The sequence below is a fragment of the Pteropus vampyrus genome, unplaced genomic scaffold, assembly GCF_000151845.1.
Source record: "Pteropus vampyrus isolate Shadow unplaced genomic scaffold, Pvam_2.0 Scaffold48, whole genome shotgun sequence".
Taxonomy (NCBI): Eukaryota; Metazoa; Chordata; class Mammalia; order Chiroptera; family Pteropodidae; genus Pteropus; species Pteropus vampyrus.
Window position 1 is genome coordinate 6,776,898 of NW_011888829.1, and position 14,820 is coordinate 6,791,717.

The 14,820-nt window shown below is 42.0% G+C and overlaps 1 protein-coding gene across 2 annotated transcripts in view; it reads left to right on the top strand.

Annotated features, from left to right (window-relative positions):
• The window catches only part of CHCHD3 (coiled-coil-helix-coiled-coil-helix domain containing 3), a 276,934-nt gene that overhangs the window by 258,085 nt on the left and 4,029 nt on the right, over positions 1 to 14,820 (top strand). Inside the window, exons 7-8 of one of the 2 annotated variants that reach the window (XM_011359542.2) lie at positions 3,003 to 3,138; positions 5,313 to 5,442. In XM_011359542.2, coding sequence (XP_011357844.1) covers positions 3,003 to 3,138; positions 5,313 to 5,330 — 154 coding nt within the window. In that variant the 3' untranslated portion in view covers positions 5,331 to 5,442. Of the gene's footprint in view, positions 1 to 3,002; positions 3,139 to 5,312; positions 5,443 to 14,820 lie in introns of those variants that run through there. The other variant, XM_011359541.2, reaches the window with a different exon arrangement.

Here is a 14,820-nt window from a genome sequence, read left to right on the forward strand (position 1 = left end):
TCATTCATCATTTCTTTTTCTCCTATTTCCTTACAAAGAAATTAAATTGTTTAAATGTCTATCGCATCTAAGATTTAATTTTCCTCCTTAGGTATCCTGAAATTCTGGACTTTGTTATTTTTGCCTGCTAGTGGCTTTTTCCATCAGCAGGGATGAAAACAGTCAATAGAAATCCGTTGCTGACTCAATGATTGTATGGAGGGTTTACCATAATGCATATTGGAAGCGCCTTTGAAACCCTGTCGCTGAATGGAAGCTGCCCTGGCTTGTGTTTCATGGCCTTCTAATGTTAGACCGTAATCTCATTTAGCATTTTCCCGGAGTGAAAACGGTGCATTAGGGCTGCATAACAGGCGTCGCTGATCAATCAGGAAGCAGAGCTTTGCCCCTACAGATTAATCCAAGAAAAACATCTCAGAGTCCACTCCCGGAACTGGGAGACAATTATGCTGAATTCCACCCCTCTTTTCCCCTTCCTACCATCTAATCATCAATACGGGTTGAAATATGTACAAAATTTCAGATGTCTGTGGCCACGCGCGCACACACACACACACACACACACACACACACCCCACAGACTACTAGATAGGAAATCAGGGGCCCAGGAAGTGAATAGTGTTGATTTGTGGTGTTAAAAGTATATTTCGACGCATTTAAAATTGTAAAGAACTCACGGACTTTAACTCATATACTTAACAGCTCAACTCAGGGTAAATGCTTATATATGATTCTTCCTAAGGAGTCTATAGTATTAGGTGAAATTTATTTAAAGAAAAAAAACATACCACTTTCTTTATGATATGCAGTATGTGGATGCTCATTCTTTACAGTCTTCTCTTCTCTGTTAACGGGGAAGGGCCACCTACCTGGTCAGCATTGTTCTTGCCTTCTCTCCCCATCCTTTTTGTAAAAACTATGCTCCTTTGGAGAGACGGAGGTCCTTGACGAGGGCAGTCTCTAACCCTGCCTTCCCAGGAGCTATTCTAGGCATTAGCCATGCATGTGCTAGGTTCGCCTGACCTAACGCTTAATCATATTTTATTCACTATTTACCCAGTAGTGTGTTTTGCTATCATCAGTCAGGTTAGTGGTGTCTGTGCTTCTACTCTTCAGAGCACAGCTGACTCCTTTTAGATGCTGATGTTCACGGTAGGGGATTAAGGAAATCCATGTCCAGAAAAAAATCACAGACATCTGAACTTCAAAATCTTAAAGAGAATTGAAACTCTTGGGATTGGATTTAAATTCTGTTCTTAGGTATTTGGCAGAGCAGTAAGGTAATGAATAAGAAAGTAAAAGCAATGTTATGTAAAATTTGTGGGCTTTTTTTTTTCTTTCTGTATATCTGCTTTCTTTAGAGGGTAGTAGGAAGTAAATTCCCTCGGGGACCAGTAACATAGTTTGCATTTCAGGTTTCTATTCCAGCAAAATATATATTAGCTTAGTGTGTTGGATGAAAAGTAATAAGGAGGCAAATCGTCACCCAGGGGTTTCCTTATTGATGACAGATATTCTTCCCGTGTTCTCTAGGGGTTTTTCAGAATCCATTAAATTTAAAATAACGCTACTTCAAGATTACTATGGCAATAACAAAATTTAAATTTCAAAAAAAAGAACTGGTATGAAAAACTGGAAGCCTTTTGTATTAAGCAAAACTAATTTGAAAAAAAAAAAAGTTTGAATTCCCGGATTAAAAGTAATAATATTATGTATTTTCTCTGTGTGTTTAGCCCTTATAATCAAAGTTCCTCTATCATCTTAAGAATATTTTATTTTTGTTTGTATAATTTATTTGGTTTATTCTATTATTTTTAAGTGTATATTATAAGCTTTTTTAGAAGCACTTAAATTTGGTATTGTATATTCACTGAAAGCAATCTAACTAAAATCTGAGATTTTTAAATATAATTAGTAGAATTTAGCTCATGGAATTAAAAAAAAAATCTCTTTACCCATTTGTATTCTCAATAATTCATCACATGACTTCCATAAAATATGTCCTTATCAATAGCTGAGGTCACAAAGAAAATAAGACAGGTTCCTTCTTGGGGTTTGCATTCTAGTAAAAGTAGGCTAGTAAATGCACTATGGTGTGTATTGACTGTAGTGTAAACAGTGTTAACGTGCACGGCGAAAGCAGTTCATACAGGCTGGGTGGAGTCGCCGTAAAGGGAATGACACGCTGTCCCGTGGATGAGGAGAGCTAGTGGAAGCCATGTAGAGAAAGTTCCATTTCAGTACTTGGCTCAAGTATCGAAAGAAAAGTAGCTATTTTCCAAATACATAGGACTATACAACGGCTGGGAGTCTGGGTGCAGAGCACCGCAGTATGTAGCGGAGCATGAGCAAAGATGCAAAAGGACGTATAAGAGCCAAACCCTGAAAATGTGGGGAATTGAGGCTAAGGGGTAGTCGGAACCTGATGAAGAAAACCTACCTGTTGATCTCATTTTATTTAGGGAGAGATATCATTTCAGATTTATGTATTAGAAAGAACGTTCTGGAAGAACCTTCTTCCGAAAGGCAGGAGTAGCGGGTGAACCTCAGAGGCAGAGGTTCCAGTTTGGAGGTCATCGTTTAAATCCAGAACATAAATGATTAGGAGCCAATGTAAGGACGGTGCGTATGGAGAGAGGACCAGGCTGCAGGATCTCGAACTTTCTGACCAAGTGGATGTGGGAGGTGGAAGTGAGGGCGCCCCGGTTTCTGATTGGGCTGGCTGGGCTGGGGAGCACCGGCGCCATTCACCTGGTGTAGGTGTCGGTTTGCGTGGGAACGTTAGTGTCCTGAGAGGCTCGCAGTGGTGTCAACTAATGGAACTAATTTCATAGAAATCATTTGCCTTGTGTGATATCTTCCCTTTGTGATATTATTTCTCAACTTTTTTCTTTTTTACATTTGAAACATCTGTTTAATGTTTTATATGTTTTTTTAGCCTTGCTCTTTATTCTGATTGGAGTCCATTTGTGTCAGTGACCCACCCGTGTTTTTGTTTTCAGGCGGTATGAAGTTCATCCAATCTGTGCTGATCTGCAGGCCAAAATCCTCCAGTGTTACCGCCAGAACGCCCAGCAGACCCTCAGCTGCTCTGCCCTGGCCAGCCAGTACCTGCGCTGTGTCAACCAGGCCAAACAGGTGGGTGTGCGAGCCACGCTAACAGGGGCACCAGAAGAAGCAAGCCCAGCATTATGGGATGGGCTAAGGGATTGAATGGGCAATGTGTGTGGAGAAGTTTTAGGAACCAAGCTAGTCAACGTCATCAGGAGTTGCTGTCACAAGCTGGTTGAGTTGTAATCAACTTCCATCCAGGTGGTTGTAGGAAAAGCCCATATTCTCCTTGTGTTCAACTCATTACTTGCAGAAAAGAAAAACTTCTTACTAAAATAATAATGTTTCTCATTCTGAACTTTTGTCCTCTGTAATAATTGTGTCCTCAAGGTCATTGCCCCCTATTTCTGAGCTAGTACTCAAAGCCAGCAAAGAGGAAGGGGCCAGCAGCTTCGGATCCAAAAGCAGCAAATAGTCATGCAGAGAGCCTGGTTTAAAGAGATAAAAGACAAACAGAAACATAAAACAAAAACTGACCAGTCAAGCACCGCTCAATTTTCTACCAGTCAGTAGAGTCCACTCAATTGGGCAGGGGAAGGAAGGCCAGAAATGGGATTTAGGAAACAGTTTCCATTGCTTTTATGTACCGTAGCCATATTCTCATGACCTTTCATATCAGAATAATACGATGTTCACAGGCCATGTGTTTTCTCTCATTTATGTACTTTTGTAAAGCTAATGATAAACTCTGAAGCAAATGATCAGTTCTCGCAGGTCATGTAATTGCCTATCATTTAACTGATTTGACAGTGGGATGTAGGTTGTTCTGAGAGACAACAATTTCTAGAAATTGTTGGAAACCTCGATTCTTTCTGCTGACAAACTCCCTAGAGTTGACCTTCTAACGCGGCTGAATCTAGCGTTTGAGCTTCACAGCATGCCCTCCTGCAGTCTGATTTGCTGTAGTTAAATAATACCCCTTAGCGTAAATTTCTGACACTGTAAATATCTGATCGGATGGTTGGTATTGTCTGCATAGCTGGAACATAATGGCAATGTTAGTAGAAAAATGTACAGGAGTTCCCCGCCCCTCCCCCCATCCACAGTTTTGCTTTCAGTTACCTGTGGTCCGCTGCAGTCTGAAAATATTAAATGGAAAATTCCAGAAGTGATTCAAAAGTTTTAGATCGAGCTCCATTCTGAGTAGCGTGCTGAAACCGTGTGCTGTCCTGCCTCATCCCACACAGGATGTGGGTCACCCCTTTGTCCAGCATGTCCGTGCTATACATACAGTGCAGTAGGACACTTCGAGAGAGAGTGACCACATTCGCATAACTTTTATTACAATACATTGCTATGATTGTTCTATTTTATTATTGGTTGTTGTTAATCTCTTACTGCGCCTAATTTATAAGTTAAACTTCATAGTGTGTATGTGTAGGAGAAGACAGTACATACAGGGTTCGGTATTATCTGTGGTTTCAGGCACCCACTCCGGGTCTTGGAACATTTCCCCCACAGATAAGGGGGGAGTGCCATAGTCGAGATTTATTAAAAGGCTTTGTTGTCTTTAAAAGCCCAGTAGCTTGAGGCTTTTTCCGTTTCTTGCTTATAGTGGCACTTGTATAACTCTTAGTAGTATGCCAGGGATTCTTTTCTTTAAAAGTCTTTAGTAGAAGTAATGCTGCGAATGTTAAGTGAGTACATTTTATTTAGCAAAAGCAGCTTCTGATACGCTCTTAACCAGTGCCTACCTTCAGTGTTAATACCAACGCAAGCACTTGGGACCTGTACGTTGACCCATGGATTTTACTAACTTGACATTAGTGCCACATTGAGTTGGAGGCGGGCAGTCAGTGCAAAGAATGACTGTGATAAAGTGTGCTTTCAGAGCTGGTGTCTGACGTAGGTGCCTATTTCCACGGTATGATCTGTAACATTTAACAGAATGGTAACTGCACGGGCGTCTGGAGTACCGACTCCATCCGGCCTGTCTACCGTGTGTTGACTCATCTGCACATAGCCCCACGAGATCAATGGCGTATATTTATAGAATAAAACAAAGTTAACTTGTGACAAAATCAAAGACGCCACATGGCGCCATCAAGAGTTCAAATTGGGCAGATCTGAGTTTGTATCCAAGCTCTCTGACCTTGGGTCTTAATTTTTCTCATATATGAATGTGGGGTAGTTATCTCCAGTGTTATGAGGATTACATTTATATAAATTATTCAATAAATCTTATTTTTTTCTTTCCTCAGTTGCATAGTTCATGCTGAAACCAACTAAACAGATTGGGCAAAAGCATCAAATTATTCCTAGTGATTTCAAAAGAGACCCTCCTTTCCCCCTCACGCAATCTGCAATAAAATTTAATATTATTTTCAGTGAGTATGTTTCAAGTGCCTATTGTTTTGACAACTCTTACATTGTAGTATTAGGGAATGTATAACAATAGTAACATTAAAGAGATATATATCCCCAAAACCTTTTTATCCTAAGATGGGCAACACCGAAATGGGCAAAAGCCAAGAAACGTTAATACCTTGTATTTCTTTCTGTAGTACTTTAAACTTGAAGGTGATTTCACATTCATTCTCTTACTTGGTTTTTTATGACAACTTGAGATGTAAATAAAGATGGTTTTATTCTCACCGTTTTACAGTTGAGAAAATTGAAACTCAGGGAAGTCTCGATGGTAAATTTAACAACTAGATCAAGATATACTTCGCCATAAAAACAAAAAATTCGAAAGTAAATACAGTTTGGTTTTTGAGTTGGGTGTGTGAAGACACATCCATCCATTATCCGCTAATATAGAACTAAGTCAATGAGGGAAAACGTGTGATAATCATCAAGTGAAGGGAAAAAACTTGAAGATCAAATTAAGTCATGCTAGAGACCGGTGGTAACCAGTAGCGGGGGGTGGAATTATGAAGGCCACAGGCAAAGGTGCAGCCCACACTGCCCCATTTCAAAACCACGCCAAAATGGCCACAAAGAGTTTATGTCAGTGTTTCATGAGTAGTGACTTTTCCTATAATACCACGTGTTCCTTTTACTTCTTGTGAAGTTAATCTGATCTCGTGACCCCACCTCTGCCTGTTGTTAAAAGGGACGTCGGCAGTATATGTGGTCCCGGTCCTCTGTTGCAGCATTTCCTGGTCAACACCTCTTCTGAAGTTTTCTTGTTAAAAGCAAAGAACAAGCTGGACATGCTCACATGGAAAATACGAAACATGACAACAACCCATTAGGTTCATTGTCCATTTCCGGCATAGTGCAAGAGTTTTCCCCTTGGAATAATTCCAATAGCCAAATCCACTCCACTTTTAAATGACTCATAAGTTTGGGCTTTCACTGGTTCCCTTGGGGCATTGTTCTGTAGACTAATAGATCTTACCGATAGGAAGACTTACGGATATTCCTTAGCCTTACATTTCCTTTCTTATTCATCCACTTGTTCACATCAATCTTTCTTCAGATATTCTTAAACAATTCTTTGTAGGCTGACATGAGACATTTAGATTGTTACTTCCAGCATATTAAGTTATGTATTCTTCACAAGGGGAAAGAGATACTATATTGTTTTAATTATTATTTCTAAGTCTTAAAAGCTACGGGCTAGCTATGTGATATACAGCAAATCAAAATGTAGGAGGACATAGATTGATAGACTTCTGTGTCTTTTATTTCTCATCGCTGCTTAGCCTCATAGCTTTCTAAAAGCTCCCCAAGATTGAATTACCTGTTCTTACATTAAAGCCTGATTGCTTCACCAATCTGGCTTCACCTACCTTACAGGAGACGACGGAAGAGAGGGAAAAATAGGAAGCCAATAGTATTTGCCCACTAGTGGACCAAAAGAGGAGCTCTGTTTATAAAAGGGGAGGGGCTTGCTCCCAGATCTGCATTGCTGTGTTCCCTGGGACACTCCACTGCCCCTCACTAAACTTGCAGAATCCAGCTGCTTAGGGCACATTGCATCTTTCCTCAGCCCTGCTGCTACGGACAAAAAGGTTCAGAAGCTAGCTGGACTCTTGGGGAACATTCTGTGTTCACTGGGGAGGTAGGGCTTATGGAAAACGCTGTAGTGAACATTCACATCTAGTCCTGACGATGTGGGCTTCATTTTCTTTTTTGGTAAAGTCAGGGTTTGAACCAAGTGATCCACAGGGTCTTCCAGCTCTGTTTTTCCAGAACTGATTCTACATGCATATTCATGAGCACACTCAAATTAAGAGACATGGGCTTTTTGGTACAAGCAGCACCCCTGCTTTGGGGACCTCCAGCATTTGTTCCTCTGCCTCTTAGATTCTGGTGTCAGCCTTAAGCTTTCAGTCCAGAAGAACAAGTGCATGTCTGATTGGTCTCCACGTCACCTCGTCTCTCACAGTTCTGTATCCTTTCCTTGAAGCTAGTACTTCGGACTGCCCTGGGGAAGCCATGGTGGCTGAATAAACTTGAAGCGGGGGAAACAGTTTCATAGTTTCTCCAGAATCAGTGAAGTGAAAATTGGCTATATCAGCACTGCCTGGCAGAATGTAGCCTCCCAGCTAATAAACTGCACTAGAAAATGCAGGCTACCTACCTCTAGCCAGCTCTAGGCCCCTCTGTACTGCAACGACTTTCACCCATGTGGCATGGGCCACGTGGTGAGGGATTGTGGAGAGAGAGCAGGAAGCCAGGTCAGAAGAGCCGGGGAAGACCAGGACTAAAAGCAAGGGCCAGACCTGGGAGATGTCCAAATGAGGACCTCTAATAAGTGAGGCACCCCCAACTTGGGCCGATATCTTCCTGCTGATCAATTTGAGGAGATCAAAAAGTCACTCATCTGTAGTGGGCAACATGGGATTAAGACCCTGATAAGTGAGGCTGGATCCTAATATAAAGTTATTCTATCCGAAGGCTAATGCACCCAGTTCTTCATTCGAAAATATAAATGACATCTCTAGTCTAGGGTTAGCCTCTGAAATAGAGGACTTTAAGGTCAGTGCATATGGAGGAGTTGAGCATGGCAGATGTGTCAGCTTTCTTAAGGGCGGTATATTTTATCTCCCCTATAAACTGGATTTGTGATAGACCAGGGCTCAAATACTACCCCATTATTTGAGTATGAAGAGCGTCTGAAAACTTAGTCATAGCTATCACTTTAGAAACCAGAAGTCTGGAAAGAAAAAGCTGGTTCTAGAGCAAGTTGTAGCTTATCGTTGTTTTCAGATGAACTATAAATTACATGCAAATGATTTAATAGACTTTAGGCCTTTGGACCTTAGAGAGCATGTAACCTAATCGCATCCTTTCACTTGGAAGAATTAGCAGCCAGAGAGTTCCAGTGATCTGTAGGTGGGACCAGACCAGAATAGCCGGCTCCTGTTACCCAGCCTAGTGCACTATTCCCCTGTGGTATCAGATCTGAGATGTGGGTGAAGAACGCAATCACCTGGGGAGTTTATTTAAAATGCACATACCTGGTCCCGTCCCTGGAGATTGGTTCAGAAGGTCTGAGGAGAGTCCTGTACATCTGGACTTCAAATCAATTCCCCAGGTAACTCTGTACACGTAGCTCTAGAGCCCACTGGCCTGAGCTGCATTAGAGATCTACCTGCCTGTCACTGCCTACGAGTCTGAGCCATCTGGCAGAGGTCTAATCAGACCTAGGAACAAATTCCTAGCTCAGCATCAGGAACAAATCAGAAGATGTCCCGGGCAGAAGGCAGGAGCCCCTGAAAAAGAAGTTCTCTTCTCCCCTCGCCCCCATTTGAACTGTAGGTGCTCCTGGATGAAAAGCCACACCCAGCTTTCATGGATGGGAGGGAGGAAAGGGGCACCTAGCCAAGGTCACATGGTCCCCTGGCCAGCTCACATTGGTGACTTGACCCTCCCTTGGCTCTGCTGCTCCAGCCACCTCGCCCTCCTCCTGTGACCCACATCAGGGACCCCCTCTCCTAACGCAGGTGCTTCTGGTGTCCACAGGTGCTCACCATCAGGGAGCACAGATAGGGAGCAAAGGTTAACTGTCTGGGAAGACCTACGGGAGTATGTTTTTCTTTGGTTCGAAGGCTTCTTTATCACTATCACCTAGTGACATTTATCAATCGTCTAGCTGGGCTGCTCATGCTCAGGATGACTCATGGGTGTCTCATAACAAATATCCCATCCTTCCATGGCATGGCCTTTCAAATTTGGAGTCACATCAAAGCAAACTAAATTCCAAACTTTAAATGTATTACTCCAGCCTCTTCCATCATAGGAATTCTTTTCTAAACTACTTTCTGAGACTAATAGTTGCTTTATGACATTCTTTTTTTTTTTTTTGTAATCAGGGTTTAATAGAAATATTACCATCGTAATAAACTATGATTTTTCTTAATAGGCATTTTTTTTTCTAGTGCTTATCCTTCAAGAGTTAGAATTGCAAGGTGTTAGTGTTTTGTCTGTTATTGCAGCAAATTGTATAAACACTTAATTACTTGTAACTTAATTTGAATATCACATAGAGCATTTGTCATTGAAGATATGAAACAAGATCTGGGCATAAAAAAGTTACCTTGTGTTTCTTCCAAAGCAGGAAAAATAAAGAACAGTCCTTGATGGGGGAAACAGACAGATACTGAAAACAAAATGAGTTTGCTAAGCAGATCTCCAGGTAGTCAGGAGTAGTACTCGGTGCACAGGCATACTTCTCTGTGCTTCTCATAAATTGAATTTATTGATTACTTTTGCTTCTCTTTCACACTCTGCTCATTCTGTCTTTACCACGTGCTATTCCTCATCACCGCTCCATTCTCGTCCACGCCCCACGTTTTCCGTCCCTCCTTAGTGAAAACTCAGGTGCACCCAGAACACACGTTCCCCTTCTACTTTGCCCACGGGAACCTTTCCCCTGTAAACCTTTCTGCTTCCCTACCCAGGTGAGATGCCGGGGAAGCTCTGCCAGGGACTACTGAGTGATACCTTGAAAAAAAAAAAAAAAAAACAAAGAAAAGCAGAAATGATTTTTTTCCTCTTCATGATCGTTTAGCAAGCCAAGGGTTGCCATAATTCCTCCTAAATACATTGCGAAAGCCAGGAGCTGACACACTGCTACGATAGTCAACCCCTCCATGACAGCCGTAATTCAAAATCCGGTTGACAAGATTACTGTTTAACAAAAATATTTGAGGACAACAGTTAAGATTGTTTTAATAAATGGAAATGACATACCCTCCCTGGTCCCCAGGGGCACTGCTCCTGTCTGACAGTGCGAGCTGCCAGTTGTCTCTTCCCTGTCGCCGAAATCAGAAAGACTTGAGAAAAGCGCAGTATTGCTGCCCGACCCGTTCCCTCGGTCGGTAATTTCCCCAGCTGTTTGTAAAAGGAGTTTCTGCAGGCCCAAAGCTGTGAATGATGAAGGCTAGGGATTTCTTTCTCTACATTAAGTCTTAGCAGTTCCTTAAATGAAGGAAGCAATTTTTTATAACTTGCAAATATTCTCCCTGATTCTTTGGGGGAATTTCCTATGTTAATTTATGCAGTGTTAAATTTATGCACTGTTGAAGTTCAGCCCGACAGCACCTGCTTGCAGAACCCAGACTCTGTAAGGTGGACACGAAATGACACAGACCGTCCGAGGCCTCAGGGTCTGGGTGTTGCAGGTTTCATTGCATAGCTGGGGTATAAAACGTTTTACCAGTTCATCTTTCTAAAAGGCAAACTTGAATTTGTTAATGTCTGTGACAGAAGGGAGGCGTTTTGTGCCACCTCTGCCACCCTTTGGTGGCAGCTGAGTGCAGTTTAACAACACGTGCAGCCCCTCCCTGGAAGACACAGGCTTGTCTCTTGTGTCTTCAAAGAGTCACCCGTGAATCAGCTGAACCACCGTGCAATCTTTGAGGATTAGAACTTTAAAGCATGTAGCAGGGCATTTCTGTGAATGCGGTTACTTCTCTGTATTTTGTTTGTATTTTTTCAAAAGTGTCTTTATCTTAGACTGGCCCACTGATCTTCAAACCGGCCAGGGCTCAGCTTGTCTCTCTTAAAGAGACTCTGGTATTCTTATATTTATAGAGCTGGCTGAAAAATTACCCATTAGTATTTGATTCGGGTTGCAGGGAGAAGAATAGTAGAAAGATACCCTAGACCAGCAATCCCCAACCTTTCTGGCACCAGAGACCAGTGCCCCTATGAGAATCTGATGCCTGATGATCTGAGGTGGAGCTGAGGCCGTGATGCCAGCGCTGGGCAGTGGCTACAAATGCAGATGGAGCTTCATTAGCCTCCATCCTGTGCAGCCCGGTTCCTAACAGGCCACGAACCAGTACTCGAACCAGTACTCATCCAAGGCCCAGGGTTTAGGGACCCCTGCCCTAGACTTGAAAAACACTAACTACTGCTTTAATTATGTTGTCGTCACTGCAGATTATTTTTGCAACAGTTGAAAAAGAGGTACATTGTGTTAAATTAAAAAAAAAAAAAATCCATGGCCAAAAGCTTTTCTAAAAGAAAGGGTTTATTGAGCTAAATGCTGACCAGAAAAGGGACTGCTCCTGGGACATGCAGTCCGAGCCACCAGCAGTAGGGTCGGTAGAAAAGGCCAATAAATCCTCTCTCCTAGAGTTGATGGACTCTTTTATACATTGTTTTGGGGAAGAAAGATGTAATTTGTTTTGAAAGAGTTTACACTGACTTCAGAAAAGGGGAACGAGAAAAGGTGAGGTGCAGTTTTATGGTAGGTAGTTAGTCCCTAAGGAGGAACTGTTTACTACTTTTGTTTGGTTGTGGGGACACAGTCCTGGAAGTCCATGCATATGCAGGATGCAGCCGTATCTGGCGGTTGCTACAGAGGTTGACTCAGAGCTCCAGCATATACTCAGGAATGTGAGCAGTCAGTCTGTTGTTAGTTGACCCACAGCTGTGAACTGGTTAAATATTCGCGGCCCTTTCACTCCCCAGCCCACCGTAATTTAATGTAGGACATCTCAGAATTTCCCTCTGTCAATTGTCACAGGGATATCACTATAACCTATAAGATCTAAACAGAAGAGTGAGGCACAGCCGTGTAATCTTGACAAGGCAGACAGCAGCTTAAAGTTCCCATTGGTATGTTGAAGAAAGCAGTGAGTATATAACCCCCCAAATGCAAAACGATATCACTCACAAAGGGATCATTTCCATTAATAACTAAATGCCCTTAAATGGGCTCCGTATAGATCTGCTTTATACTGACTTCCGTTTTGTATTCATAAATAATGTTGTGGCGAGGTTGTCTATCTGCCTAGAATTTATAGTTTCCCATCCGTGTAGTTGGAGAGACTTTTACCGAGATCCAGCCACAAGGGTGGGGGACAGTGAGGATAACTGAGGTGCTCTAATACTGTGACATTGCCTGATCTGATTTGTGCATGGTAGGTGCTCAATTTTTAATTTTTCCAACAGATACCGAGCTTCCTTGAGCGATGGGTTTGAGAGAAGCCTCGCGTTCGGGTGTTCGTTCTACAGCACAGCTCTCTGCCGAGCCATCTCCTGCTCAATTTCCTAGTCCTTTTCTCTAGATTCTCTTCTGATTTGCTTCCTTCTTGACCGCATTGTTGCTTTCCCTGACATTTCTGCGTGTGTTCTCTCCAAACTGGTTTTCCTGCTTTTAGCTCTATTCTTCTTGTGTCCTCTGTGGACACAGACTTCTTAGAACGTCTGTAACCTATAATAACGGATGCTCTAGGATAATCTGTCCATCTGTGCTTCTTTGACCTGAAGCACTTATTTGTCTTTCCACTCTCTCTGTTCTGCCCCTTTCTTTCAGTCTTTTTCATTCATCTTTGACCGTAAATCTGTCTCTCGAAAGGCCTTTGACCTCTCTTGTCAAGCCTGCCACTTCCATCTAGATATTTCCATCTGGGATGTCCCATCATCATCCCAGGCTCACAGAGCCCAACATCATCACCTTCCTTCCCACGACAGCTCCTGCAGTCGGTGATAACCACCATCCTCCCTGTCACGGAGTGTCCACCGTACCTTAGGTCTCACCATCTCTTTTTCCTTCCTGTGATTTTATGGCTCCAGCTCTTTCTTGTTCCCGTGCTTGCCTGGTTTAATCTGCCACCTCCCTGGTCTTTCTGCCTCCACACTCTCCATTGTTGGAGCCATTGTGCTAAGGATGTCAGGGTAACCTTCCTATGTGACATCCTCCTCTTAAAGACACGTGTTGGATTCCCAGGTATTTTCAGTGGCCAACAAGAAGTATCCCAGCCTGGCATTCGCTCTGGGCCCTTTTTACACTTGTCCCTGGTACATCCTGAGTGCTCACCCTTTCCTCCAGCTAGGTCTGTCTTTCCACTGCCCTCTGTACCTGCTGAGATTGTTCCCGGAGCCGAGTCATCACCACCACTTCCCAGCCCCGCCCCTCCCCAGCCCCACCCCCAAGCCTTTTGTCTATATTCTGTCCACCGTGAAAGATCACCACGGAGCCTTGCCCCATTCCAGCTGCAGAGCTGCCCTCCTCATCTGAACGAGGTAGAACCACTTACTTCTCTGGAGGTTTACACAAGAAACTGAGAAACAAGAGGAAGGAAAAACTCACATTCAACTGTGTATTCTTCTGTTCTTCTTGAATTTTATACATTCTGTATTACTTACTCATTAAAATAATTTTTAGCACTCATGTAGCCAAATGTATTTAAAAATCGCAAATTATTACCGCGTTATATTACTGCCTTAATTTTCCATGAACATGTGTGTTGGTTTCCCCCATACCACCTGACTCAGTGCAGCGAGTACCTAGTAGGAGATTAGTTAAGAGCTGAGTAAAATCAACAGCTGGAAGGGTGAGGAATAGAGAGAAGAAGGTATAAACGGATTAGAGGCAGCCTTGGACCCGACCTAGCCTCTTCTTCCTGAGTAATTTCAAAACTAAAAGAGAAAGGATTGCTTTTGTCTTCTTAAAGATTCCTAGTAATGGAGACAATATACCCCTGCCCTAGCTAGTTATAGAGTTTTAATCTGATAATTAAGAATTCTTCTTGTCTAGGATTTTATGTACAGAAAATTCTAAAAGACTCAAAAAAAAAAAAAACATGAAAACTAATCACCCAATTCAGTAAAGTTAGAGGATACAAAATTAACATTCAAAAATCAGTAACATTTCTATACACTAACAATGAATTTTCTGAAAAGGAAATTGATCCCATTTATAATAGCATCAAAAACAATAAAATACTTAGGAATCAATTTAACTAAGGAGATAAAAGATGTCTATGATGAAAACTACAAAACGCTGATGAAAGAAATCAAAGAAGATACAAATAAATGAACAGATATTTCACCTACATGTATTGGAAGTAATATTGTTAAAATTTCCATACTATCTATAAGCTAGAGATTCGATGCAAGTTCTATCAAGCTTCCAATGGCAGTTTTTACAGAAATTGAAAAACCACTTCTAAAATTTATATGGAACCACAAAATACCCCGAATATCTAAAGAAATCCTGAGAAAGATGAACAAAGCAGGAGGCTTCATATTTCCTGATTTTAAGTTATACTATAAAGCTATGGTAATTAAAACAGTATGGTGCTGGCATAAAAACAGACCAGTGGAACTGAGTTGAGAGCCCAGAAATAAACCCAGTACAGTCAGCTAATATTTCACAAGTGATCTAAAAATATTCAGTGGAGAAAGAAGTCTCTTCACTAAATGGTAGTGGGAAAATTCGATATATCCATTTAAAATAATGAAGCTTGATGCCTGTCTTACACCACTCACAAAAGTTAACTTGAAATGAACTGAAGACTT